This window comes from Sebastes fasciatus, chromosome 7 (genome assembly GCF_043250625.1).
Source record: "Sebastes fasciatus isolate fSebFas1 chromosome 7, fSebFas1.pri, whole genome shotgun sequence".
Lineage (NCBI taxonomy): Eukaryota > Metazoa > Chordata > Actinopteri > Perciformes > Sebastidae > Sebastes > Sebastes fasciatus.
In genome coordinates, this window is record NC_133801.1 from 22,478,399 (window position 1) to 22,506,210 (window position 27,812).

General features: G+C 40.1%; 4 protein-coding genes across 4 annotated transcripts; 1 reads left to right on the plus strand and 3 right to left on the minus strand.

The window, feature by feature from the left end:
- Window positions 1-966: 966 nt before the first annotated feature.
- LOC141770868 (extracellular calcium-sensing receptor-like) lies at window positions 967-6,106 on the minus strand. Its single transcript, XM_074640713.1, has 6 exons — window positions 5,955-6,106; window positions 5,573-5,861; window positions 4,507-5,310; window positions 4,192-4,419; window positions 2,039-2,162; window positions 967-1,871 (listed from the first exon to the last, which is right to left on the minus strand). The coding sequence occupies exons 1-6, from the start codon at window positions 6,089-6,091 to the stop codon at window positions 967-969; spliced, it is 2,487 nt and encodes an 828-aa protein (XP_074496814.1). The 5' UTR covers window positions 6,092-6,106.
- A 3,188-nt stretch (window positions 6,107-9,294) lies between these two features.
- Window positions 9,295-13,275, minus strand: LOC141770869 (extracellular calcium-sensing receptor-like). The gene is made up of 6 exons (XM_074640714.1): window positions 13,076-13,275; window positions 12,694-12,982; window positions 11,607-12,410; window positions 11,291-11,518; window positions 10,367-10,490; window positions 9,295-10,199 (listed from the first exon to the last, which is right to left on the minus strand). Exons 1-6 carry the CDS (start codon window positions 13,273-13,275, stop codon window positions 9,295-9,297), a joined length of 2,550 nt encoding a protein of 849 aa, XP_074496815.1.
- Window positions 13,276-16,117: 2,842 nt separating this feature from the next.
- LOC141771725 (extracellular calcium-sensing receptor-like) lies at window positions 16,118-19,139 on the minus strand. The gene is made up of 6 exons (XM_074642281.1): window positions 18,919-19,139; window positions 18,546-18,834; window positions 17,714-18,448; window positions 17,405-17,632; window positions 17,188-17,311; window positions 16,118-17,025 (listed from the first exon to the last, which is right to left on the minus strand). The coding sequence occupies exons 1-6, from the start codon at window positions 19,137-19,139 to the stop codon at window positions 16,118-16,120; spliced, it is 2,505 nt and encodes an 834-aa protein (XP_074498382.1).
- Window positions 19,140-23,344: 4,205 nt separating this feature from the next.
- LOC141771723 (extracellular calcium-sensing receptor-like) lies at window positions 23,345-27,247 on the plus strand. Its single transcript, XM_074642279.1, has 6 exons — window positions 23,345-23,538; window positions 23,694-23,991; window positions 24,149-24,943; window positions 25,118-25,345; window positions 25,524-25,647; window positions 26,340-27,247. Exons 1-6 carry the CDS (start codon window positions 23,450-23,452, stop codon window positions 27,245-27,247), a joined length of 2,442 nt encoding a protein of 813 aa, XP_074498380.1. The 5' UTR covers window positions 23,345-23,449.
- Window positions 27,248-27,812: the final 565 nt, after the last annotated feature.

The following is a 27,812-nucleotide window of genomic DNA, read 5'->3' on the forward strand; positions in this document are numbered from 1 at the left end:
AGTAGTTTTACCAGAATACATTAATCACAATTACAATTAATTAACTGTGCAGCAAGTGGCACTGAAGAACAGCCTTTTATTCAGCATGCTAACATGCTAAATGTTATGTTAACACCAGCATGTTAGGAGTCGATGGTTGTTAACATGCATGTTAAAGTACTAATGTAGCCTCCTCTTTTTCTGGTGTTTACTGAATGAAACACTGAAAACATGCTCAGTAATTATCAAATATTTTATGATATATCTTAGGCAACTTTTTGTGGCTGGTTCAATCAACAGACTACTAACATGCCCCTGAGCAAGGCATTTAACTCTTAACCTATTTCAGTGGAGTTATATGCATTAGCCGAGTGTGAATTATTGCAACTGGTTGAGTGTGAACAGGGGGGCATCCCTAAAAATGAGAACCTGGTTTGCAATGGAATTTTCCTGAATGAATTAAGATCTTTGTTATTTCATTAGCTACTCTATATTTAGGGATATTAAAGACCGGATATTCTGTGTGAGGTTAGTGTCAAGTTCAGGTTCTATTCAAGTATTTTTATATAATGACAAAGCCTTTTCACCCACATGTTTTTGTAAAATATTTGCATATTATGTTTGTGTGATGACAGTGTACATGGTGAACAACCTATTATACAAATTAAAATGAAGAGAAAGGAAGTCACGGGTAGTTTTTTATATTTTTTTCTAAATTTATTTTTTGTGCAATAAAGTGGAAAAAATAGAAGTGTAAGACAATACAAACGTTTTCATTTATTTATAGGAAATGCTAATTATTATTGTTATTATTATCATTATTTTAACTTTCTATTGTAGCACCTGATAGGTAGGATTAACTACATCATGGAATTACCTAAATTCAAAATGTGAGTTTAACTTTATCTTTAACTTAATCAATAGTATTCTGGGGTCACTTCGAAATTAAAGCCAAGCCACAAGCCGTAAAATAAAAAGACAGTCATTTCATTTATGTCCTGGTTTCCCCATCATATGTTTTTTTGTGTTTAGTTCAGGTTTGAGAACAATAATAAAGCACTTTTGTGCAAATATACAGAGAAGTAGTCCATAACTGGAGGTTAATATAGCAAATATCTCCACAGCCACAGTGAACTTCCCAGGAGAGCTGACATAAGCTGGGATAAATGTAATCCAGACTGCACAGAATATCAGCATGCTGAAGGTGATGAATTTAGCTTCATTGAAATTATCAGGCAGCTTTCGAGCAAGAAAAGCGAAGACGAAGCAGAGTACAGCCAGGAGAGCTATATACCCCAGCACAGCCCAGAACCCAATAGGTGAACCTAAATCACACTCTAGAATAATCCTTTCAGTGGCATGAGCTGTATTTTTATAGGGGAATGGCGGGGCAAGAGTTAACCAGAGCACACAAACTAACACCTGCAGTAAAGTACAGCTGAGAACGCTTGTTCTCTGAAGCGGAGCAGAGCACTGAGGGACTGTGTTGGCTGGCCTTTTAGCCTTAAAGGCGTTCACCACCGCCATGGTTTTAGCCAAGATACAAGACATGCACAGGGCAAAGGTGATGCCGAATGCTGTGTGTCGCAGCATGCAGGACCACTCAGAGGGCCGGCCGATGAAGGTCAGAGAGCACAGGAAACACAGAGTCAAGGAGAAGAGCAGCAGGAAGCTCAGCTCAGAGTTGCTGGCTTTGACGAGAGGTGTGTGACGAAAGCGAAAGAAGACACATGATATCACCAGTGTTAAAGTTGTTCCGAACAATGAAAAAGCAGCGAGGAGGGCGCCCATGGTTTCTTCGTAAGATAGGAACTCGATCACCTTTGGAACACACTGGCTGTGATCTTCATTTGACCAGTACTCCAGTGGACACCGCAAACACTCGGCAGAATCTGAATGGAAAACATGGAACGCTGAAATGTGTTCATGCTGTCAGCTGCGAGTTATCAGAGCAGAGGTCATATTAAAATAAGCACTGGCCGCATTAAGTGATTTATAGAGATACTGGAAAGCATTGATTTCATACAAATATTACATTATAAATTACAGCTCTACTCACTGCTGGAGTTGCTGATCTCTCCATCAGCACAGGCGATGCAGGAGAAACAGCAGATGGGTTTGCCTTTAATCACAGCCTGCCGGAAACCTGGCAGACAACTCTCACTGCAGACAGACTGTGGCCTCTGGAACAACACCACAACTCATCAGTTATTCATAGTTTGTTTCACCTGTAATCCGAATACTGAAAACTGAAGTCGGTAACTTTGAGCAAATATGATAAAAATATATATTTTTATAAAACGGTCACTATACCCTGACAGTAGTGCATGAGACAGATAATCTGTATCCTCCTGCACCCCTAATGGCATCTGCAAGATTTCGCAACACCGAAGAAAGACAGCCAATCAGAGCTGAGTAGTTTCTATAGCAGCTGCCAATCACTGCTCACAAATCTCGCGACCTCCGATCAAACTGCCAAACTAGGCAACAAAATGGGAAAGTTTGCTCCAGCTGGTGGGCGGTGCTTGGTATTGTCTCATCTGTTTTTTCATGGCTTTTCTTTCATGGTTCTCATTTCACAGCTAAACAGTAGGGCTGGGATGATACACCTATCTCCCAATTCAATACTATCATACTTGGGTGCTGATTAAATATGTATTGCAATTTTTAACTATAACAAGTATTGCGATTCAATATTATGATTTATTGCGATATTTGTTAACTTTTTTGACACTAGACCATGGGAAAAAGTTGAATCATGCACTTCTAGGGACTTTTACTTTGTAAAATCTCTAAATTAATACAGTAAAAAATATTTGATTTTCAGCATGTATGTAGTCAGAGATATCCTGATGTCAAATACATCAGTCATTGTCAGGGATTATTTATTACCTTTCTTTTTTCCAGTAACTCAAAAATCAAAAAATAAAGACATTTCCCTCACAAATTAGTGGTATTTCTTTTTAATTTATAAGGTACATGTAATGTAATCCAATCATTTCCAATTATTTCATATATGTATTTTGTATATACAGTTCCCTTTCTTAACACCTTATTTTGAAAACAGGACGTGGTCACACGTGTGTACTTCCACTAACTTTGCCAAGTTTGTGCTCTTCCATTGTCTGATTTGACCAAGGAGATGGGAGAGACAGCTGGATTGACCGCCCGTTACCGCAATAAGTTAACGTTTCCTTTCCGTGACAGAGTTAGCATGCAGCTTTAGCCATGATGTCTAGCTATGCTTTTCCTGGCAATGTATGAAACCCAAAGTCTTTCCTTACTTTATTGTATGTGTAGTGTTTGTCACTTTGGATTTAAAATGTGAGAGTGCATGTCTTATCCATGCGCACCCTCCACCGTTTTCTAATTTCTATGGTTTGTTTTGGTTGACGGATACGGAACAGATATGACGTCACGTTATTCTGACAAACAATAAAAGCAGGAATTTCCTCAACCTCAACATAGACTTAAATGAAGCAAATATACAGATTCTTGAATTTAAAAATCAATTTCTAAGTGGTAAAAAAAAAATCGCAATTCATAGGTGAATCGATTTCTTTCCCACCCATACTAAACAGTACACTAAAATATGTTTCTGAAATCATTTGAGGAGAGAAATAGGCCTAACAGTAACAACATTTCGATTCATATTTGACCAGTGCTGCTTAGTTTGACAGTTTGATCGGAGTTCATGACTTTTGCGAGCACTGATTGATAGCTGCCCAGAGACTGTTCTGATCTGTTTTGTTGTTGTTGTTCGGGCACGGTGAGAAATTGCAAATGCCATTAAAAGCACTAGGACGAAGCAGAGGAACATTTTTTTTTCACAGATTATCTGTCTCATGTACTATTGTCAGAATATAGTGACTTTTTAACATATTTGCTCAAAGTTTCTGACAGCAGCTTTAATTTAATTGGTTTAATTTAATCATCATTAGGATATGTTTTAGGGTCTCTAAAAGCTCTAGTTTACACTTTATACCTCGATCTTACACATCAATCTACATCAGAAGTGAAACTCTTGGCTTTTTGCATGGCAGTCTGCTAAATACCAATATTTTTTTTTTTTGATTTTTTTTTTTTTACTTTTTTATGACATCCTAAACGATGCAGAGTTCTATGTTTAATGATGGGAATCACACATACTACTTTAAAAATGAACCTCCACAATGTGTAGCCTATTTCATACCTAACATGTTTGTTTAGTACCTTTGGGGATCCAGCAGCCCATGTTGTGTTTATTCCATTCATGATAAACTGCTTTCCATTCGGTAGTGAGGCATCGTAGCTCCCTACAGCCACAAACACAGTATCTCCTGCTTGGTTTCTTTGCCAGTTCAACAGCTCATAAGTTGCTGCAGGGTCTCCGTTTTCATCAAAACCCACAGTTTCTCCTGACTGAAGGGTGAAATTCACATCTTGGAGGTGTTTCACAATCTACCAAAAGAGAATAATAGTGAATAACGTACAATACAGCGTTATTATTTCAGATTATTTACTTAATTCTTGAAGGCGAACTCTAACCTGTTTTGGCTCTAAAAAATCTTTCCGGATACACGACTGTTTCACCGCTTCACCACTTTGTCCACATTTCAACATGTTGTGTATGGCATGAGCCACAGCATACACAGCCTTATACACATTGTTGGATATCCTTAGCTTTGACACATCTGTGAAAGCATTGTTGATGTCCTCTAGTCTCTCAGAACCAGAGCACTGGGTCTGACCATGCAGACTGGGTTTGAAACTGCAACCAAATGTGGCTTCCCAGAACTCCCTCAGCAGATTACTATGAGGGTCTTGACTTGGGTTAACCTGCAAAAGAAACTCTCTCAGGCCTGGGATTTTTGCTTTTCTGATGGTGAAGCCCAGAGACCCTCTCAGGATTCCCGAGTACCTCTTGGTGGCCAGGTAACTTGAGGTAATCCAGTACTCACTGCCCACCCATTGCAGCCCAGTTAAGTTCTGCTTCAGAGCTTCCTCAAGCAGAATTTCTATCTCCTGGGAGAGGAAAGCAACTAAAACCTTTGCACTGCCGCTTTGGATCACTCTAACCACCTTGGCAATATGCCCACTGGGGTCAGTCCTTGAGATGACCTCTGAGTACTCGATGCAGACCCCCTCCTGTCTTGCAGCTGTGATAAATGTTGCCATGCCATTGTTACCATAGTCACTATCACTTCTAACTGCCCCAACCCATGTCCAGCCAAAGTGCTTTACCAGTTTTGCCAAAGCTCTGCTCTGATAGTAGTCACTAGGTATGGTTCTGAAGAAGGAGGGGTACTCCTTTCTGTTACTCAGACAAGCACAAGTGGCAAAGTGACTGATCTAGCAGAAAAGAAAAAGAGGGGAAAAAAACAAAACATTTATTACATGTGAGTATAAGTAATAACTGACAAAAGGTAGACTTTTGACTCAATCTGCTGCATCTGTGCAAACCCTTGCAACCTAAATCCTGACATTATAGCCCTGAAATGAACCATAATACTACCAGAATTCAGTCTTTGTTGATGGTCCCTTTATACTAAGTTGTAAAAAGGAGCATGGTGAAATCAGTCAAAACATGAACAGAACTATGACAAATATTTACCACTGGTATTTGGAAAAGCCCTGCAATTCGTAGCATCGCAATGGTTGAGGAGGAATCAGAGGCTCCGATGATGGCATGAACAGATGATTGGCCAGAGCAGGTTTGACCCAAAGTCCTTTCCTGCCCATTTATTAGACCCATCACCACACGCGTTGAATACAGTGTTGAACGACAGCTTTTAAACACCTTATAACCAATTGAGATATTAGGCAGCAGAGAGCTGCTATTGTTGATCTCCTGGATGGCAAAAATCATTGTTTGGGCAAATTGAAATTGTCTCATAATTATCCTGAAAAGAGTGAGAAGAGTTTTAACAAGCAGTTTTTCAACATTTATTCTGTTAAAAAAAAAAAAAAATGAGAAAGGAGACAACAAACAGTACCCAGAGCATGTGAGAGGTTCTGGAGTATCTGTGAAGAAGGAAGGAGGCTTCGATACTGGATCGTGGATGGTGAAAACTCCTCCAATAGTGATATCTCCTTCCTTAGATAAGAGAGGAAACTCTGGGCTCCCCAGCATCTCACAGAGCGTCGTGTCTTCCTGTGCTCCAAAGGCTCCCACAAAAAGCACAAACAGTAACATGACATAGGCACAGTCACTCATCTGGTACATACAGGCACACACACTAACCTGTATGCTGTGATGAGTTATTCTACCGCTGACCAACAGGTGCGTCTCCTGTCATGGGCAGAGCTTTTATACTTCTTCAGATGGTCCTCTTATCGAATCACTGTATAATGATGTCATATTGCTTTGCTGTTCTTCATTTCAGATGGTACATTCTGTTTTTAAGACCATTACGTCTTTATTTGTGTCAGTTGAATTCTAGGGGGATGTGATGAGGGGGAAACATACTTAAACTGCAGGCCGAAGCTGGAGATTTTATTTTATTTGCCAAATCTACAACAATAAAAAGGGAAAAACAGAAAAGAAAGTTGGGAATCAACCTCAATTATCAGGAGAGGATTCGGAGAAACACTACAGAATAATTGCTATTCAGATAAATATGGTAACCAAATATTAAATAGTTTTATAGTTACAACTCACACATTTTAATATGCTACTCCATCAAAAATTAAGCACAACTACAAGCCAAGTATACCTTTCTGTAGGCCTATAAAACAAAAATACTTAATTATACTTTACTTGAGTATATCTCGATCAAAAGATTAAGTACAATTAGGCCTATGAGCCAAGCATACTTAGACTTGTCTGTATTCTTCTCAGTATGAGCCAAGCATACTTAAACTTGTTTGTAGTCTTTTCAGTATGAGCCAAGTATACTTATACAGACTTTTGTTAAGTATATCTCTGATAAGTACATAAAAAGTAAACTAAAAGTATACTCTCTTATTTGAAGGTTTAACGTAGTATACTAATAGCACACTTGAATAAATGTCTTTTTGGTGAAGGTGTCTACTGAGCTAAAAGTGTTATTAGATCCTTCATGTTTGTTTGGGGAAGTACACTTTATAGGTTTCAGACCCAGATGCCAAAAATGAGTCCTGAATTCTTATCCTTATTCACTATTAGGTATTTATGTGGAAGAATCCGGACCTTCTTCCAATGGCCTATATATCATTTACCAACCGATTCCAATATGCCATGATGACATATGAACATCTTTTTTAAACAGGGAAGTTATGACTCTATTATTATTTTGGAGATGTGGTGAGAAACATATTAGTGAGAAAGATATTCTTCCTACTGGGGAGTTAGCTGGGTTGGGCTTGTCTCTACTTTCTTATCAAGCAGTAAAACAACGACTTACAAGATTTCTAATAAACAATCACTGCAGTCTCTGAAAGGGGATGAACTTTGTGTATGCGTCTGTGTCACTAGAAGCCTGTCAGTCCAACAAGCGGTGATGCGGCACCCAGTACGTTTCAGGGGTGCGCAGAGTAAGTTACAGAAGCACTCGTCAGAACGGGACACCGACAGTCCCACCGTAGTCCCGCCGTCAGTCCAGCCCGGACAGCTGAGGCAGCGGGGCCCGAGGTCTGCACCGTCAGAGAGGAGCTCTCCATTCTCTCCCCGGCACCGTCCTGCTACTGCAACACCCTCCAGTCCAAATCCATTCTCCATTAGTTTACAGTCATTCAGGTCTGCTACAACAAGTTACTAACTGTTGCATTAGCTAATATGCTACTGTATTCATCTATCGCTTTACTCCCAGTGTGTCCCACTCGGTCCCACTCACGTACACACACAGTGGTAGAAAATTGAAGATGAAGCTTGGACATCATCATTGAATTAACCTGCTGTCAATGTTTTATTCTGTTGGTTGTTGATTGGAAGGAACCAAGGGAGGTTATCCTTCCTTGGAGCATAATTTTACGTATTTTGGCCAATCACAGACAAGCATGAAAAAACAAAATGCATTGAGTTGATAGGAGAGATCCCGACCTAAGGGAGGACAGAGGGTGCTTGACATGCACCCACGATGCCCACAACCACTTCACACACACAGGCTGCCCTTTCCCCTCTGCCCTGCAGGCGTCGCTGTTGAGGCATTTTAATTAGAATCTAAATAATGGATTTTTTGCAAAGAAGAGAGAAAAATATTTTAGAAATGATACCGAGATTTGGTAATGCCTTATTTCAGCTAATTACTCTTTGTAATATTTTCATCTCCCCCTCTTTCCTCTCAAAAAATTGAGGAGGAGCAACCTCCTCTGCCACTATGGACCAGCCTCCACTGGTATACACTATAGCTTATTTGTATATATACATATTAAATAAGTAGTTTTATTAGAATACATTCATCACAATTACAATTAATTAACTGTGCAGCAAGTGGCACTGAAGAACAGCCTGTTATTCAGCATGCTAACATGCTAAATGTTATGCTAACACCAGCATGTTAGGAGTCGATGGTTGTTGACATGCATGTTAAAGTACTAATGTAGCCTCCTCTTTTTCTGGCGTTTACTGAATGAAACACTGAAAACATGCTCAGTAATTATCAAATATTTTATTACATATCTTTTGGTGTCTGGTTCAATCAACAGACTACTGATGTGCCCCTGAGCAATGCCTTTAACTCTTAAGCTATTCTAGTGGAGCTATATGCATTAGCAGAGTTCAGAGTGTGAATGATTGTAACTGGTTGAGCGTGAACAGGGGGGCATCCCTGAAAATGAGAACCTGGTTTGCAATGGAATTTCCCTGAATGAATTAAGATCTTTGTTATTTCATTAGCTACTCTATATTTAGGGATATTAAAGACCGGATATTCTGTGTGAGGTTAGTGTCAAGTTCAGGTTCTATTCAAGTATTTTTATATAATGACAAAGCCTTTTCACCCACATGTTTTTGTAAAATATGTGCATGTAATGCTTGTGTGATGACAGTGTACATGGTGAAGGACCTATTATACAAATTAAAATGAAGAGACAGAAAGTCACGGGTAGTTTTTATATTTTTTTCTAAATTTGTTTTTTGTGCAATAAAGTGGAAACAATACAAATGTAAGATAATACAAATTTTTTTTATTTATTTATATGAAATGCTAATTATTATTTTTATTATTATTATTATTTTAATGCAAGCCTTTTTTTAACTTTCTATTGTAGCACCCGATTGGTAGGATTAACTGCATCATGCAATTAACTAAAATCAAAGTGTGAGTTTAACTTCATTTTTAACTTAATGAATAGTATTCTGGGGTCACTTCAAAATTAAAGCCAAGCCACAAGCCGTAACATAAAAAGATTGTCATTTCAAGTATGTCTTGGTTTCCCCATCATGTGTTTTTTTGTGTTTAGTTCAGGTTTGAGAACAATAATAAAGCACTTTTGTGCAAAAATACAGAGAAGTAGTCCATAACTGGAGGTTAATATAGCAAATATCTCCACAGCCACAGTGAACTTCCCAGGAGAGCTGACATACGCTGGGATAAATGTGATCCAGACAGCACAGAATATCAGCATGCTGAAGGTGATGAATTTAGCTTCATTGAAATTATCAGGTAACTTTCGAGCAAGAAAAGCGAAGACGAAGCAGAGTACAGCCAGGAGTCCTATATACCCCAACACAGCCCAGAACCCAATAGGTGAACCTAAATCACACTCTAGAATAATCCTTTCAGTGGCATGAGCTGTATTTTTGTAGGGGAATGGCGGGGCAAGAGTTAACCACAGCACACAAACTAACACCTGCATTAAAGTAAAGCTGAGAACGCTTGTTCTCTGAAGCGAAGCAGAGAACTGAAAAACTGTCTTCGATGGCCTATTAGCCTTGAAGGCGTTCACCACCGCCATGGTTTTAGCCAAGTTACAAGACATGCACAGGGCAAAGGTGATGCCGAATGCTGTGTGTCGCAGCATGCAGGACCACTCAGAGGGCCGGCCTATGAAGGTCAGAGAGCACAGGAAACACAGAGTCAAGGAGAAGAGCAGCAGGAAGCTCAGCTCAGAGTTGCTGGCTTTGACGAGAGGTGTGTGACGAAAGCGAAAGAAGACACATGACACCACCAGTGTTAAAGTTGCTCCGAACAAGGAGAAAGCAGCGAGGAGGGCGCCCATGATTTCTCCGTAAGATAGGAACTCGATCACCTTTGGAACACACTGGCTGTGATCTTCATTTGACCAGTACTCCAGTGGACACCGCAAACACTCGGCAGAATCTGAATGGAAAACATGAAACGCTGAAATGTGTTCATGCTGTCAGCTGCGAGTTATGAGAGCAGAGCTCATATTAAAATAAGCACTGGCTGTATTTAGTGACTTATAAAGATACTGGAAAGCATTGATTTCGTACAAATATCACATAATAAATTCCATCTCTACTCACTGCTGGAGTTGCTGATCTCTCCATCAGCACAGGCGATGCAGGAGAAACAGCAGATGGGTTTGCCTTTAATCACAGCCTGCCGGAAACCTGGTAGACAACTCTCACTGCAGACAGACTGTGGCCTCTGTAACAACACCACAACTCCTCAGTTACTCATAGTTTGTTGCCCCTGTAATCTGAATACTGAAAACTGAAGTCGTTAACTTTGAGCAAATATGATAAAAAAAGTTATTTTTTATAAAACGGTCACTATACCCTGACAGTAGTGCATGAGACAGATAATTTATAAAAAAAGACATGTTTCTCTGTGTCCTCCTGTAGTCCTAATGGCATCTGCAAGATTTCACAGCACCGAAGGAAAACAGCCAATCAGAGCTGAGGAGCCTCTAGAGCAGCTGCCAATCACTGCTTGCGAAACTCGCGACCTCCAATCAAACTGCCAAACTAGGCAACAAATTGAGAAAGTTTTCTCCAGCTGGTGGGTGGTGCTTGGTATTGTCTCAACTGTTTTTCATGGCTTTTCTTTCATGTCACATCTGTAAGAGATGTCCTGAAGTCAAATATATCAGTAATTATCAGGAATTATCTATTAATATTTTTTTGCTCAAAGTAACTGACAGCAGCTTTAATTAATTGGTATAATTTAATCAGCATTAGGGTATTTTTAGGGTCTCTAAAAGCTCTAGTTTAAGCGCTATCCCTCAATTTTACACAGCAATCTACATCAGAAGTGAACCTATTGGAACTTGGCATGTCAGTCTGCAATATATATATATATATATATATATTTCTTTTTACTTTTTGATGACTTCCTTAATCATGCAGAGTTGCCCTATGTTTAATGATCGGAATTGCACTTATTACTTTTAAAATCAACCTCCACAATGTGTAACCTATTTCATATATAACATGTTTATTTGATACCTTTTGGGATCCGGCAGCCCATGTTATGTTTATTCCCTTCATGATAAACTGCTTTCCATTCGGTAGTGAGGCATCGTAGCTCCCTATAGCCACAAATACAATATCTCCTGCTTGGTTTCTCTGCCAGTTCACCAGCTCATAAGTTGCTGCAGGGTCTCCGTTTTCATCAAAACCCACAGTTTCTCCTGAATGAAGAGTGAAATTCACATCTTGGAGGTGTTTCACAACCTACCAAGAGAGAACAATGGTGAATAATTTACAAGTACAGGATTATTATTTCAGATCATTTACTTAATTCTTGAAGGCGAACTCTAACCTGTTTTGGCTCTAAGAAATATTTCCAGATACAGGACTGATTCACCGCTTCACCACTTTGTCCACATCTCAACATGTTATGTATGGCATGAGCCACAGCATACACAGCCTTATACACATTGTTGGATATCCTTAGCTCTGACACATCTGTGAAAGGATTGTCGATGTCCTCTAGTCTCTCAGAACCAGAGCACTGGGTCTGACCATGCAGACTGGGTTGGAAACTGCAACCAAATGTGGCTTCCCAGAACTCCCTCAGCAGATTACTATGAGGGTCTTGACTTGGGTTAACCTGCAAAAGAAACTCTCTCAGGCCTGGGATCTTTGCTTTTCTGATGGCGAAGCCCAGAGACCCTGTCAGGATTCCAGAGTACCTCTTAATGGCCACTTGTCCTGACGTAATCCAGGACTCATTGCCCACCCACTGCAGCCCAGTTAAGTTCTGCTTCAGAGCTTCCTCCAGCAGAATGTCTATCTCCTGGCTGAGGAAGGTCACTAAAACCTTTGCATTGCCGCTTTGGATCACTCTGACCACCCTGGCAATATGCCCACTAGGGTCATTCCTTGAGATGACCTCTGAGTACTCAATACAGACCCCCTCATGGCTCGCAGCTGTGATAAATGTTTCCATGCCGTTGTTACCATAGTCATTATCACTTCTAACTGCCCCAACCCATGTCCAGCCAAAGCGCTTCACCAGTTTTGCCAAGGCTCTGCTCTGATAGTAGTCACTAGGGATGGTTCTGAAGAAGGAGGGGTACTCCTTTCTGTTACTCAAACAAGCACAGGTGGCAAAGTGACTAATCTAATAGAAAAGAAAAAGAGGAATACAAAACAACACATTTAGAACATTTGAGTAAGTGTAATAACTGACAAAAGGTAGACTTTTCACTCAATCTGCTCTATCTGTGCAAACCCTGGAAACCTTAATTCTGACCTTATATCCCTGAAATGAACCATTACCATATTTCAGGTTTTGTTTATATTCCCTTCATACTAAGTTGTAAAAAGGATTCCCTTTTACAACTTATTATGAAGAAATAGGTGAAATCAGTCAAAAAATGAATACAAATATGACACATATTTACCACTGGTATTTGGAAAAGCCCTGCAATTTGTAGCATCGCAATGGTTGAGGAGGAAGCAGAGGGTCCGATGATGGCATGAACAGATGACTGGCCGGAGCAGCTTTGACCCAAAGTCCTTTCCTGCCCATTCATTAGACCCATCACCACACGCGTTGAATACAGTGTTGCACCACAGATTTTAAACACCTTATAACCAATTGAGATATTAGGCAGCAGAGAGCTGCTATTGTTGATCTCCTGGATGGCAAACATCATTGTTTGGGCAAATTGAAATTGTCTCATAATTATCCTGAAAAGAGTGAGAAGAGTTTCAACAAACAGCTTTTCAACTTTTCTTCTGTTAAAAAACAAAACAAATGAGAAAGGAGACAACAAATAGTACCCAGAGCATATGAGAGGTTCTGGAGTATCTGTAAAGGAGGACGGAGGCTGCAGTATTGGATCGTGGATGTTGAAAACTCCTCCAATAGTGATATCTCCTTCCTTAGATAAGAGAGGAAACTCTGGGCTCCCCAGCATCTCACAGAGCGCCGTGTCTTCCTCTGCTCCAAAGGCTCCCACAAAAAGCACAAACAGTAACATGACATAGGCACAGTCACACATCTGGTACAAACAGGCACACACTAACCTGTACACTGTGATGAGTTCTTCTACCGCTGACCAACAAGTGCGTCTCCTGTCATGGGCAAAGCTTTATACTTCTGCAGATGGTCCTCTTATGAAATCACTGTATAATGATGTCATATCACTTTGTTGTTCTTTTAGATGATTCTGTTTCAAAGACCATTACGTCATTATTACTGTAAGTTAAATTGTAGGGGGATGTGATGAGTAGGAAACAGATTTTAGCAGCAAACTGAGGATTTCAAAAAGTTTGTTTCGAAGCTGAAGATTATTTTTTGCAATGAAACAATGAACAATGAAAAGGGAGAAACAGAAAAAAAGAAACGCTGGAAATCAAACTCAATAATTAGGAATTGGTTTGGAGAAACACTATAAAATAATTGTTATTCAGACAAATATGGAAACCAAAATTTGAGGTAGTGCTTCAATTTTATACATGAATCATTTTTTAAATAACTTTGTAGTTACAACATAACTATGTTTGTTTTGGGGCAGTACACTTTAAATGTTTCAGGCCCAGATACCAAAACTTAGTTCATGAGAGTGTGTGTGAAGAAAGCTTTTGACAGAGTTCAGTAGAGATGAAGAATATAGCTTTATAATATGTTGTATGAATTGTTTTGGTGATGTATATCAGTAGAGAGACAGGTGGTGGATCAGTGCAAACCGAACATTTCCCCAACACAATACCCAATTTCCTGTCTGTGCTCAACCATATATATTGTGTGTGTGTTGTATGTGAGTGTGTTGGGAGTGTGGTTCTGTGCCTATGTGTTATCATATGTGTTTGTTTAATTACCTCCTTCCTAGTCCTTGGCCTAGGAAGGAGGTTATATTTTCACCGGCGTTGGTTTGTTGGTTTGTTTGTGGTGTGGATTTGAATGAAATTTTTTGGAGGGTTGGGGTGTGGCACAATGAACAATCCATTAGATTGTGGTGGCGATCTGGATCATGATCTGGCTTCGGGAATTTTTTTTAATAACTCCGGTCAGCCTGTGCATTAACACCTCAGGCTTTAGAACATATACAGTGTAACTGATGACGCTTTCATGACACGTCACCCTGCATCTTTCCTTCTTCCTTCAGAGGGACAGAGAGAGAGCGGGGGGTGGAGGGAGGGGGGAGACACCTGCAGATTCTGCGTTTTTACAAAAACAATGATTGAACCTAATCTGGGGTTTCACAGAATCGTCAAATACTGAAGTTTTTTGTTATTCAATATTGATGCATATTTATACATTATGTATAGAATAACATTATAAAGAAATAGTTTTATTTTAATTGGGGCTGTCAAAGTTAACGCGATAATAACGCCTTAACAAATTTGTTTAAACGCAACTAATTTCTTTAACTCAAGGTTGAAACTACTAAACTATGGAATCCGTTGGTACCAACCATGTCATTGTATCTTGTCGCAAAGGAGGCAAAATAACACTCCAAACTGGCGCTAAATGTTGTCGAAGGAAAAACTGTCATGGCCATTTTCAAAGGGGTCCCTTGACCTCTGACCTCCAGATATGTGAATGAAAATGGGTTATATGGGTACCCACGAGTCTCCCCTTTACAGACATGCCCACTTTATGATAATCACATGCAGTTGTGTGCAAGTCATAGTCAAGTCAGCACACTGACACACTGACAGCTGTTGTTGACTGTTGGGCTTGAGTTTGACACGTTATAATTTGAGCATACTTTTTATGCTAAATACAGTACCTGTGAGGGTTTCTGGACACTATTTGTCATTGTTTTGTGTTGTTAATTGATTTCCAATAATACATATATACATTTGCATAAAGCAGCATATTTGTCCACTCTCATGTTGATAAGAGTATTAAATACTTGAAAAATCTCCCATTAAAGTACATTTTGAATGGATAAAAAATGTTTCATTAATTTGTGATATATCAGGGACAATCATGCGATTAATGGGGGTTACATTTTCAAATCTATTGACTGCCCTTATTTGAATACATTCATCACAATTACAATATATTAGCTGTCCAGCAGGTGGCACTGATTAGCAGCCTTTTATTTAGCATGCTAACATGCTAAATGTTATGTTAACACCAACATGTTAGGATTCAATGGTTTTTAGCATGTACTAATGTAGCTTACTCTTTTCTGGTGTGTAGGCTACTGAATTAAAATCTGAAAACATCTTCAGTAAATATTATATTGATGATATATCTCATGTTTGCTTTTGACTTTTGGTCGCCAGTCAATTCCACAGACCACTGATGAGCCTTTGAGCAAGGCCTTTAAATTTAAACCTGAGTCAGTGGAGCTATACTGTATGCACTGACCGGTTGTAAAGAGTGAATGTTTGTAACTGGTTGAGTGTTAACAGGGCTTCCTGAAAAAGGGAATGGAACTTCCCTGAATAAATTAAGATTAAGATCTTTGTTATTTCATTAGCTACTGTATATTTGGGGATATTAAAGACAGGATATTCTGTGTGGGAGAGGTTAGTGTCAAGTTCAGGTTCTTTTTTTTAAATGACAAAGCCTTTTCACCCATATGTTTTTATAAAATATGTGTATATCATGCTTGTATAATGACAGTGTAAATGGTGAAAGCCCTGTTGTAATAATTAAAATAAATAAACAAGAGGTCATTGAAAATGTTTACATTGTAATTATTTATGTATTTATTATTTGTTATTGTACAATAAAGTGGTAACAAGTGTAAGACAATGCAAAACATGTTTTCTAAAAGTTTTTTTATATGAAATGCAAAATATATTTTTTAACATAAACATTTTTTAACTGTCAACAAGCCAAGAAATAAAAAAAGTCAAAGTTTAATGGGATCCTGTTTTTCCCATCAGATGTTTTCTTGTGTTCAGTTCAGGTTTGAGAACAATAATAAAGCACTTTGGTGCAAATATACAGAGAAGTAGTCCATAACTGGAGGCTAAAATAGCAAATATCTCCACAGCCACAGTGAACTTCCCAGGAGAGCTGACATACGCTGGGATAAATGTGATCCAGACTGCACAGAATATCAGCATGCTGAAGGTGATGAATTTAGCTTCATTGAAATTATCAGGCAGCTTTCGAGCCAGAAAAGCAAGTATAAAACACAACATAGCTAGGAGTCCAATATATCCTAACACAGCCCAGAACCCTAGAGATGATCCCAGGGCACACTCTAGTATAATCTTCTCTTTATAGTGTTTCATATTTTTGATGGGAAAAGGAGGGTTGATTGTTAGCCACAGTATGCAAATTAAAACCTGTATGAGAGTGAAAGCCAGGACACTGAGCCTCTGCTGTGCAGGCCCAAACCATTTCATCATATTACTACCTGGAAGTGTGGCCCTAAAGGCCATTAACACCACTATTGTTTTCCCCAGAACACAAGAAATGCAGAGGACAAAGGTGATGCCGAATGCTGTGTGTCGCAGCATGCAGGACCACTCAGAGGGCCTGCCGATGAAGGTCAGGGAACACAGGAAACACAGAGTCAAGGAGAAGAGCAGCAGGAAGCTCAGCTCAGAGTTGTTGGCCTTCACCAAGGGAGAGTCCTTATTGATTAAGAATAGAGTGGCCACAATAAAAGTAAGGAACACGCCAAACAATGTGAAAAATACAAGTATTATACCCATAACCTCAGTGAAGTAGAGGAACTCGACATTTTTCAGTACACATGCATCTCTGTTATGATTGGACCAATACTCTTCAGGACACTTTTTGCAGTCATTAGAATCTGGAATAGAAATATCGTTACTATTATTGTGATTTTATCAGTTTACAACCTAAAAACGTAAATACAAGACAAGTACCATATTGAGCTTTAACATGAAACACAGAGTGTGGAAATTAAACAATGTATGCAAATTGACATATCTCAGGTCTGTGCAGCACATACCTGTGCTGTTGCTGATTTCTCCCTCTGCACAGGGTATACAGTCATAGCAGCATACTGGCTTTCCTTTCTGCAGGACTTTATATGTTCCTGGACGACAGCTCTCACTGCACATTGACACAGGCGACTTTGAATCAAAGAAAATGACAGACGTTAGGTTTGCATGTCAAACCCTTGCATTACATAAATATACATTTTTACTATCAATCATAATATTTGCCTCTGTCATCCCTCCAGGCCACATAATGGCTTCAGTCTTAAGGACAAACTTCTGTCCAGGAGGTAGGGAGGCGTCGTAATAGCCGACAGGTTTAAACTGGACTGAGTCATCTGATCCGCGCTGCCAGTTCACCACCTCGTACCGAGCCACAGCTGCTCCGGTGCTGTCAAACCACACCTGGTCCCCATTATTAATGGTGAAATTGACCTGCTTCAACGACTCCACAACCTAAAAAGCAGTAAGATGATATGTCAGTATGTAAATGAACAGAGCTAAGAAATAAACAGTTTAGTAATCTGCTCTTTTTACCTGCCAGGGAGTAACCTTTGCAGTCTTGTCACATCCCTGACTTTTGGAGCATTTTAGGATGCTGTGCAGAGAATGGGCCACAGCATAGATAGCTTTGTAGATGTTACTGGAGTATCTCAGCTCTGCCACATCATCATCGTAATCTTTGAACTTTATTAGATCCTTGTTTTTGTCGCATGGTGCTGTGGTGTTTGTCTCCTTACACTCTGTCTCCCAGAAATTTTTAATTAAAAAATCATCCATGCCACTGATATTAGCCTTTTGCACAGCAAATCCCAGCGCACCTCCCAGCACACTAAAGCTTGTGGGAGTCACAAGACTGTCAGCAGTGATCCAGGCCTCCACACCAATAAACTGCAGGCCTGTGATGTTGTGCAGACTCAACTGCTCTAGAAGGTTGTTCATCTCTACGTGGGCCAGGAAGCCGACAATGACGCGGGCTGTGCTCTTTCGGATCACTTCTACCACTTTCATGAGTTTTTCTGGTTCTGACCTGTGAAATTTCTCCGTGTACTCCACACACACTCCTTCCTCCTGGGCCGCAGCGAGGAAAATGGCCATGCCGTTGTTGCCGTAGTCGCTGTCGCTGTTGACTGCCCCGACCCAGGTCCAGCCAAAGTGCTTGACCAGCTGGGCGAGGGCTCTGCTCTGGTAGAGGTCGCTGGCAATGGTTCGGAAGAAAGAGGGATACTCCTTCCTGTTGCTTAAACACTCACAAGTAGCTGAATGACTTATCTGAGCATACATAAAGAGAGAGAAAGGAGAATGGAGAAAGGAAAAAGGAGAGTTTGCATGTAATATACACATTGAAAGACATTTTCTATGCTCTTACCACTGGTATTTTGAATGGTCCAGTAGTGCGTGACAGCACAATGGTTGAAGAGGATTCAGACTCCCCGATAATAGCATGAACATTTGATTGACCAGAGCAGCTCTTTCCCAAAGTCCACTCATCACCGTTCATCAGGGCCATCACCGCACGCATCGAGGATAATGTTGAGCCACAGTTGTCATAAATACGGTATCCAATCGAGACATTGGGAAGAAGAAATTTGCTTTTATTTATTTCCTCGATTGCAAAAATCATGGTCTGAGCAAATCGAAACTCCCTGAGGTTCACACTGAGACAACAAGAGTAAAAACAAACTTGTATTCACTGTGACAGAACTTGTGAGGAAACATTTTTGTACAAAGCTCAAAATTACCTGGAACATGTGAGGCGTGTTGGTTTCTCTGTAAAGGAAAGTAGAGGTTGCGTGATTTTGCTGTGGATGGAAAAGGCTCCCCCGATCATGACATGTCCCTCTTTAGACAGCAGGGGGAACTCTAGACTCCCCAGGATCCGACAGAAAGGAGCTTCCTCCTCCGCTGCTCCAAATGCAAGCAGGAGCCCCACAAAAAGCAGCACTGTTATCACTTGTGACATTTTCCACCCCCGAATGCTGATGGGGCAGAGCGACCCAGCCAGGTCAAATGTGATATTTTATTATCTTGGTTGACGGCAGGGGTCACTGGCCTCTTAGTGTACGAACCAATCAGAGATAAGTGAGTCTTGATTGGGTCTCGCCATGACATTTTTGTATGGAATTATTGTGCCATGGCAGGTGTAGTTACTAGTTACTTTGCAAATAGAGTTCTTTGTACACGACATATGATCATTTATGAAATATGGTTGTTATATGCATTGTTATAGATTAACAACTGTGTAGAAAAAAAGTTCACTTTGGATGCTCTAGGTATAATTTGCTGACAATACTTCTGTACTGGCAATAATAACAATTCTGATGTAAACCACAGCTCCTACAGTACGTTAATTGTACATTACACACACATATTATTAATGAATCAGCTACTCCCACTTTTGCTGAGAATGGAAAAAAGGGATACAATTCAAAACTTAATAATAAAAAAATTCAATTTTGATGACTAATACTACTGATTAGTACGTGCGTCTGTGTTTGGATATAAATTGTGATTCTTGAATTATATTTTTTAAATTTAAATTTGATATTCAAACATTAGTTATTAAATGCCTGCCTACTCCAGTTATGAGTGGTTAGGCTTATTTGAAAACTTCCACCAGCAGAGTTTTAAAACAGTGTTGAACAGGTCACACAGGCAAGGTAAAAGTGTGCTGTTTTGTGCAATCTGTTCTTTAAATCATACAAAATGGGTTTAGAGGTTGCACTCCATAACATGTATTACCCACAAATCGTCATTTGATGTTTAATACGATCACAAATTTGTTAACACAAAGTCTGATCAGACATCTTAAACATCTCATGAATGTGGGCTGATTTTTCTTTTATTTTGTAATTTTATCTTATATCTGTACCAGCCAGTAAGCTTTAACTGTATAAATAATCAACTCTGTAAATGTGGAAAAGAATGATTTTAGCACATTCATTTAATTTTTCATTATTTTACCCTACATGTCAAAACTTTTTTAGGGATTTCTGCTTGTGGATAGGGGGATTAAAGTTACACTTTTGACAACTAATCAAAATAAACAATTTAACACACACCTGATTTAGCAAGGCATTGGGCCATGTGATATTTAATATGGTGTTATTGTTATTTTCCAGTCAAAGGGATGTTTAATAGTCAGCTGATATGCCTCTTGGGCCCTCTTTAATTAAAACGAAAGTGTTGTTTGTGTGTTTGCAGAGATGCCTGTTAGTTTATGAAACACTTTGGACCTCTCCAGAGGTTATGTCCTTTGTGGGCTGATTAGAGCACATGTGGCGAAGTGCAGGTGCCTCAGGCCTGACCATGACTTACACCTCAGGCTCTTCCCGCTCACAAGCTTTCTAACGAACTAACAAACTAACAAACTAACAAACTAACAAACTCCCTCTGGAGTTCACAGTGTCTCCCGCCTAGCTCCACTCCACACCTGTCCTCTCAGCTTACACTGGAAACTTCCCATCAGGTCTGTTGCATCATGATCCCATTAAGATCTCTACTGGAGAACTTGTTAGGCCTTTGTCAAGACTGTGCCCTTTGACCATGATGTTGCCTTTTGAACTCAATGATCTCCAATAATGAATATAAGAAAGAAAGACACAATTTAAGTTTTTGTTTTTTGTGGGAAGATCAACTCTTAATGTGATGTGCTGAATGGTTTGCAGAAAACATCCAGTTAGATATCAGATCAATTCCTAACTAAGACAGTTTAGTTTTGCAAAAAAATCACAATAACTAGCACATGAAAATGTGTATGTTATGAAATGTTTTAGTGATATGATTTAAACCAGTCAATCAGAATAGGTGAATATTATATATCTTTTCTGGATCTACAAAATTATACTTCCATTTTATTGTATTTGAGGCAAAAAGTTGTGCAAACTGGGACAACTAGTTCTAATGAAGAATTAAAAAGCACCAAATATCACGTGGATCGGCACAATGGCTGAGTGGTTAGCTCACATCAAGAAAATCAAAACAAAAACAAAAAGAAAGGACTCAACCCTGTGGCCTTTGACTGTTCTCCACACGTTCCTATTGTCCATATAACAGTGTATTATCACATTAAAGACGATCTACCTATCTATCTACATGACATGGCCAAAATTATGTGCAGCTATACGACACTCTTCTATGAAGACAGTCCACAGGATTGCTGAACTAGCTGCAGGGATTTCCTCCTATTCAGCCACAAGTGTATTAGAAATAGGAATAAATTGAGTTGGGCACTGATGTTGGGTGATACAGCCTGGCTCACAGTCTCAGTTCAGCCCAAAGGTTTTTAATGGGGTTAAGGCCAGGGCTCTGTGCAGGCCAGTCCGATTCTTCTATACCAAACTCCCATTTTCATACACCTGGCTTTATGTAGGACAACATTGTCATGTTGAAAGGCAGAAGGGCCTCAACCAAACTGTTGCCACAAAGTTGTAAGTATATTATTGTTTAAAATACCAGTACCTCATGGGGTACTAGTGCAGTTGCCAGGGGTTAGGCTACATGGAAAGATTGTGGCTTGAGTCCATGGAGATGGCATGGTCCATACCTTTCTTTAAGGAATCCACAATACCCCTCGAAAATGGCAAGGTGAGACCCGATTAGAGATGGCTGCTGGACAACAGGGTGGCTCGTCAACTGGTCCATTGAAGGCTCATAGGGTTCAGATACAGGATCAGCGCAAACAGGCGGTGGAAAGCTGGCTCAAGGCAGGCAGATCAGAAGGCGTGTTCCCCATGGCTATCGAAGTCATTGGTTTTCTTTGCTGCACAGCTCCTTGGCGCCTCTGCTGCCCAGCACCACAAAGCCTCCACTGCACAGCGCCTACAACCAGCCAGAAACCTCTGTCATCCAATCGGCCATCACTGCTGACGCCGAGCCAGATCTTCAGTCCGCCATGTCCGCCGATGCCCTGCCAGATCTTCTAGATCTACAAGCAGACCAGGTTGCAGGCTGGAGTCCAGCAGCCCCGAGTGCAGGCTGGAGGTTAGCTAACTGAGGTGCAATGGAGGCTGGAGTGATGGGTTCAGGAGAAACAGGATATGAAGCTGTGCTTGCAAAAAATTACCACCTGAAAAATGTCACTTCATGGACAAAATCAGGGTCCCATTTCCAGATGCAGCAAGGGACTTCAAGAAGCTTGGGTCTTCATTTAGTAAAAGTTCCTTGGTAATTCCATACTTATGCCAAGAAAATGGCAGGCAGGGCTAGTGACTGTCTGGTGAATGTGTGGGCAGATTTCACTGTTACACAGGTGAGCACAATTAGGAACCAAATGCAGATAGTCCAGGCAGATAGGAAGACTTCAGAGATGTCTTAACAAACTTAAATACAAAAGCTCACTGGCATGGGCAGCATGCAGCATCTAAACAGAAGGAACTGAGAATCCACTGAAGAACAGGAAATGTGCAGGTAAGAAGTACAGGCAAACAAGCAGGCATACGGATTCAGGAACAGGTTCAGGTTCAGGTTCAGGTTCAGGCTCAGGTTCAGATGGTTAGAAAGCAAGGCACTGGCCGGAAAATATACTGCAGGGCTGATGAGGGAAAGTGGAGACAGGTGAGCAGGTAGAAGTGAGAGTCGGGTTACTGGGACGGGTGGGAGAATCTGAGTGCATCCGGTGGATGGATGAAGAATGGCAACATAGGAGCAATTTTGTTACATGTTGAGGCTTAAATGAAACGTATAGATGCACTGAGATCCAACGGTACAAGAATAGGAAACTCTGGCTCTGGCTTTGGCTATGAATGGCAACTTGGAAATAGGCCTTTGATTTGAGGGTAGAGAAGGTTCAAGATTTTATTTTTTGAGAAGTGGTTGAATAACAGCTTTTTTTAAATGAACAGGGACATGACCAGATATCAGTGAACTGGACCACACAAGGACAAAAAGAGCCAATAACATTTGCAAGTGGACGCTTTCATACATGCCATTCTTGCTAAGGCCCCAAACACTTTTTCTCTTTGGGCACCTCCCTCCTCTTCCCCCACCTTGTAACTCCACAGACATAAAACATCACTGTTCTATTATTATTGTCAAAGCTGCTCCAAAATGTATAAATACCAGTGCAAGCTTTGAATTAACATTAAGCTACATGTGATGCCGCCCAGTGGTTTAGCTCTCTCAGACGGTATGCCATCCACACAGAGGTGGCCAGAGCAGGGATGGGCACTCTTACAGCTGTTGCTGGTGGCATCTTTCTCTCAGGCTGAGGAGCCTGTGTGCAGGAAGAGAGGGGATCCTGAGAACCCCCAGCTATCTAAGGATGGGGACATTATGTTGGGGGGAATCTTCTCTTTACACAGCAGCTGGAAAGACAGACAAGATACCTACATGCACAAACCACTGCCACTTCAATGCACCAGGTAAATTATACTGTATCTAATCTATATTGATGTATAATATCTAAGAGGAAGTCAAACTGAGTATTGTAATAAGATATAGTCCCTGTATTAATTTGATGTTCTATTGTTTCTATTTCACGGACAAATGCCAACTATTTATAACTGTATGCATCCAGTTTGAATTTCAGAGGGTTCCAGTATACCCAGGCAATGTTATTTGCCATAGACGAGATTAATAACAGCACAGACCTACTGCCTGGCATCTCTCTGGGCTATAAGATCTACGATGCCTGTGGCTCCATTGCCAGAGGTGTGAGGGTTGCACTGGCCTTGACTAATGGTAATGAATTGGCATCTGCACCCTCCGAGGCATCATGTACCAGACTTGCCCAAGTGCAGGCCATTATGGGAGAGACCTCTTCCTCTCCTTGCATGGCTATAGCTACTGTCATCGGACCTTTTCATATCCCAATGGTGGGTAAGATTGGTAAAAATGTCATTATTATATTATTTAATTCTTCCAGCTTGTCATAGCAAAATGGGTTTTAAATAATTGTAATTGGCTGTATGGATGTTTTATATTTCAGATCTTTATCTTGAAATTTTGGCTAATTTTTTTTTTTTCTTTTAGATCAGCCACTTTGCTACGTGTGCTTGTCTCAGTGATAAAACCAAGTACCCATCCTTCCTCAGAACAATACCCAGTGACTACTACCAGAGCAGAGCCCTGGCCCAGTTGGTCAAGCACTTTGGTTGGACTTGGGTTGGAGCTATTAGAACAAATGATGATTACGGCAATAATGGCATGGTCACATTCACAGAAACCGCCCATCTGCTGGGCATCTGTCTGGAATACTCTGTACCTTTCTTTAGAACAGATCCACCAGACAAAATACAAAAGATAATTGACATTATCAAGGCTTCCACCGCCAAGGTGATAGTTGCTTTCCTCTCCCACATGGATTTGGATGTTTTACTACATGAGTTGTCTCACCACAACTTGACTGGGTACCAGTGGGTAGGCAGTGAGGGCTGGATCTTTGATTCCCAAACTGCAGCCATGGATAGGCATCACATTCTGGATGGTGCCATAGGCCTGTCCATCCCCAAAGCACATGTCAGTGGCATGAGAGAGTTCATGTTGGATGTGAAGCCACTCAGTTCATCTAGTAAGGAAATGTTTACAGAGTTTTGGGAGACATTGTTCAGCTGTAAATTCAACCAGTCAAAGTCTTCAGAAGGGAATCAGAGAAAATGTACTGGACATGAAGATCTGACTGGAGTGCAAAACAGCTTCACAGATATGTCACTCATGCCTATCTTTAACAATGTCTATAAAGGAGTGTATGCTGTGGCCCACGCACTTCATAGCATTCTGAGCTGTAACAAAACATGTGACAACAAAGTGCAGCTAGATCCATTTACAGTGAGTTGAACACCGCTAAGCTTATATTACATTTTTTTTTTTTTTAAGTCAGATTAACAAGGACAATTGTTTACATTTTGTAAAATAAATGATGGCAGTCTATCTACATTAATGTGGAATAACCCAACAAAATGTTTGTCAAATAATGATCTACATTGATGCATATCTTCTTAGATTTTACAGCATATACAAAAGATTCAGTTCAAAACAAAGGAAGGAGATGAGGTCTACTTTAATGAGAATGGAGATCCAGCAGCAAAGTATGAAATTATAAATTGGCAGCCAACAGAAAATGGCATTGTGGACTTTGTCACAGTTGGTCTGCATGATGCATCTTTACCTGCAGACAAACAGCTGAATTTTCAAAATAAGTCTTTAATTTGGGCACAGAACTCAAAACAGGTGAGATGCAATGGGATCACTGTAAATGTAAATTACAGTCTATTGTTATAATTGTATACGCTATTGTATCAAATAATGTTTGGTTTTGATGCATCAAATGTATAAGAGGCTTGCAAAGACAAGGCCTTGTCAAAGTGAATGCCCATACATTTTTTTCATAGTTGTTTTGTTCATGCAGGTGCCTTTGTCAGTTTGCAGCGAGAAGTGTCCTCCAGGAACTCGCAAGGTTCTCCAGAAAGGAAAGCCTGTCTGCTGCTATGACTGTTTAAGATGTGCAGAGGGAGAAATAAGCAACATCACAGGTGTAGTTATATTATATCGGTAAAAAGTTGTTTAAAAAAAGGTCATCAAAGGGTCAGCTCGCTCACAATGCAAAAAAAGGCTAACAGTATTTTCTCACCTCCTCCTAGTGGTATCTGAGTATGCAGATAATTTTGGTCTCATGTGACATCTCTCTCTCTGAAACTGCAATGAATGCACTTAGAGTGGATGGAATTGTATTCGTGCAACAGCATTGAAAATTGACATTTGAAAATATATATAACCCTTTAATGTCCTCACTATCAACAAAGCAATGGAAACATTTTTGTATTTCTTAATAATTTTTTTTTATTTTCTTCTTAAATGGACACCAGAGTATATTGGTTTTTTTTTCAATATAGGCCTCTACTAATATTATTTCATGTATTTATTCTTTATATTTCCCATAGGCCTATAGAGACTCAAAATGTGCTCTAGCAAACAGTCGAGCAAAAGATTAAAGAGATACTGTTTGTTATTAAGAAATGAAACAAGACAAACAAAAAATGTATGAATAATACCTCTTTATACTGTATCTTATAAAATCCCGATCCTTCATCTCGATACCATGCAACTGCCATAAGGCTCTCAATTTATTATCTGGTACTCATGTATTGTGTATGCATAGAAAAGATGAAACATACAGACAAAACAAAAGACAAATGACAACACTTGCTTTAATATTATTTCTCAGATTCTATCACCTGTGTGCGATGCCACCCTGAGTTCTGGTCAAATGAGAGAAGAGATGCCTGTGTGAAGAAAGAGGCCGAGTTTCTATCATATGAAGAGATCATGGGAGCGCTGCTCACTGCAGCGTCCTTATTTGGAACATGGGTCACTGCTGTTGTGGCATTCATTTTCTTCAGATACAGGAAAACTCCAATTGTCAGGGCCAACAACTTGGAGCTGAGCTTCCTGCTGCTCTTCTCCTTGACTCTGTGTTTTCTGTGCTCTCTGACCTTCATCGGCCGGCCCTCTCAGTGGTCCTGCATGCTGCGACACACAGCGTTCGGCATCACCTTTGTCCTTTGCATCTCTTGTGTTCTGGGGAAAACTATAGCGGTGTTAATGGCCTTTAGGTCCACACTTCCAGGTAGTAATGTAATGAAATGGTTTGGGCCTGCACAGCAAAAACTCAGTGTCCTGGGTTTCACTCTCATACAAGTGATCATATGTATCCTCTGGTTAACAATTTCTCCTCCTTTTCCATTTAAGAATTTTAAGGAATTCAAGGACAAAATCATCTTAGAGTGTGCTCTGGGCTCAGCTGTAGGCTTCTGGGCTGTACTTGGGTACATAGGACTTCTGGCCATGTTATGTTTCATTCTTGCTTTTCTGGCCCGAAAACTGCCTGATAATTTCAATGAAGCCAAATTTATCACCTTCAGCATGTTAATATTCTGCGCAGTCTGGATCACTTTCATCCCAGCGTATGTCAGTTCTCCTGGGAAGTTCAGTGTTGCTGTGGAGATTTTTGCTATTCTGGCCTCTAGTTTTGGACTGCTCATTTGTATTTTTATTCCAAAATGTTATATTATTTTACTGAAACCTGAGAAGAATACAAAAAAGAATATGATGGGGAAGGGGGCACCAAAATAATTCTGTAAAAGGCATTCTAGTGCTACATAATCATTTGTTAATTAGATAATCAAACTGTCAATTAGACTATACAATGTAATACACTATATATATATATATATATAAGCATATGTTGCATACTCCCTCCCCCTTTCCAATATCATTCACTTCACAACAAATGGTTGCCAGTTCGTTGCACAAACTTCATATATTATGGTCATGTCTAGAAGTTACCCGCAAATTGCGAAATCTGATCTGGAAACTGAAAAAACTCTTGCAAGACTTGCTGCCAGATGACCTATCCTAACTATAACTATTCAAGGCCAATGCCAAACCTTAACTATTCAAGATCAGTGCCTAACCTTAACCATCTCGCGGAAGTTTCCCAACTCGTGGGTTACCTTCTAGACACTGAGTGGAATGACTCAGACAAACAGTCATGTCACGTGATAAATCTTTCATGGTTGAGTAAATGTAGCTATAGGCCTACATTGGTGGCGCACACACCTCCTCACCCTCCCCCGCGGCTGTAGTTCAGCTCGGGGATCAGCTCTTCCAGATTTGACACAAACAAAAGAAAACTCAC

Bases quoted from the DNA above. Each gene is read 5' to 3' on its own strand.
- LOC141770868 (XM_074640713.1), bottom strand. From the start codon at position 6,091: ATGCTGGGGAGCCCAGAGTTTCCTCTCTTATCTAAGGAAGGAGATATC. The intron at 2,163-4,191 runs GTACTAAACAAA...GTGTTGTTCCAG, and splicing joins GGGCTGCTGGATCCCCAAAG to AGGCCACAGTCTGTCTGCAG. The intron at 1,872-2,038 runs GTGAGTAGAGCT...TTTTCCATTCAG, and splicing joins AGAGATCAGCAACTCCAGCA to ATTCTGCCGAGTGTTTGCGG.
- LOC141771725 (XM_074642281.1), bottom strand. From the start codon at position 19,139: ATGTCACAAGTGATAACAGTGCTGCTTTTTGTGGGGCTCCTGCTTGCA. The intron at 17,633-17,713 runs GTAAAAAGAGCA...ACTGCTTTTTAG, and splicing joins CAAAGGTTACTCCCTGGCAG to GTTGTGGAGTCGTTGAAGCA. The intron at 17,312-17,404 runs GCAAATATTATG...TTTGATTCAAAG, and splicing joins GGCCTGGAGGGATGACAGAG to TCGCCTGTGTCAATGTGCAG.
- LOC141771723 (XM_074642279.1), top strand. From the start codon at position 23,450: ATGTTGGGGGGAATCTTCTCTTTACACAGCAGCTGGAAAGACAGACAA. The intron at 23,539-23,693 runs GTAAATTATACT...GTATGCATCCAG, and splicing joins CTGCCACTTCAATGCACCAG to TTTGAATTTCAGAGGGTTCC. The intron at 24,944-25,117 runs GTGAGTTGAACA...ATATCTTCTTAG, and splicing joins TGCAGCTAGATCCATTTACA to ATTTTACAGCATATACAAAA.
- LOC141770869 (XM_074640714.1), bottom strand. From the start codon at position 13,275: ATGTTACTGTTTGTGCTTTTTGTGGGAGCCTTTGGAGCAGAGGAAGAC. The intron at 10,491-11,290 runs GTATCAAATAAA...GTGTTGTTACAG, and splicing joins GGGCTGCCGGATCCCAAAAG to AGGCCACAGTCTGTCTGCAG. The intron at 10,200-10,366 runs GTGAGTAGAGAT...TTTTCCATTCAG, and splicing joins AGAGATCAGCAACTCCAGCA to ATTCTGCCGAGTGTTTGCGG.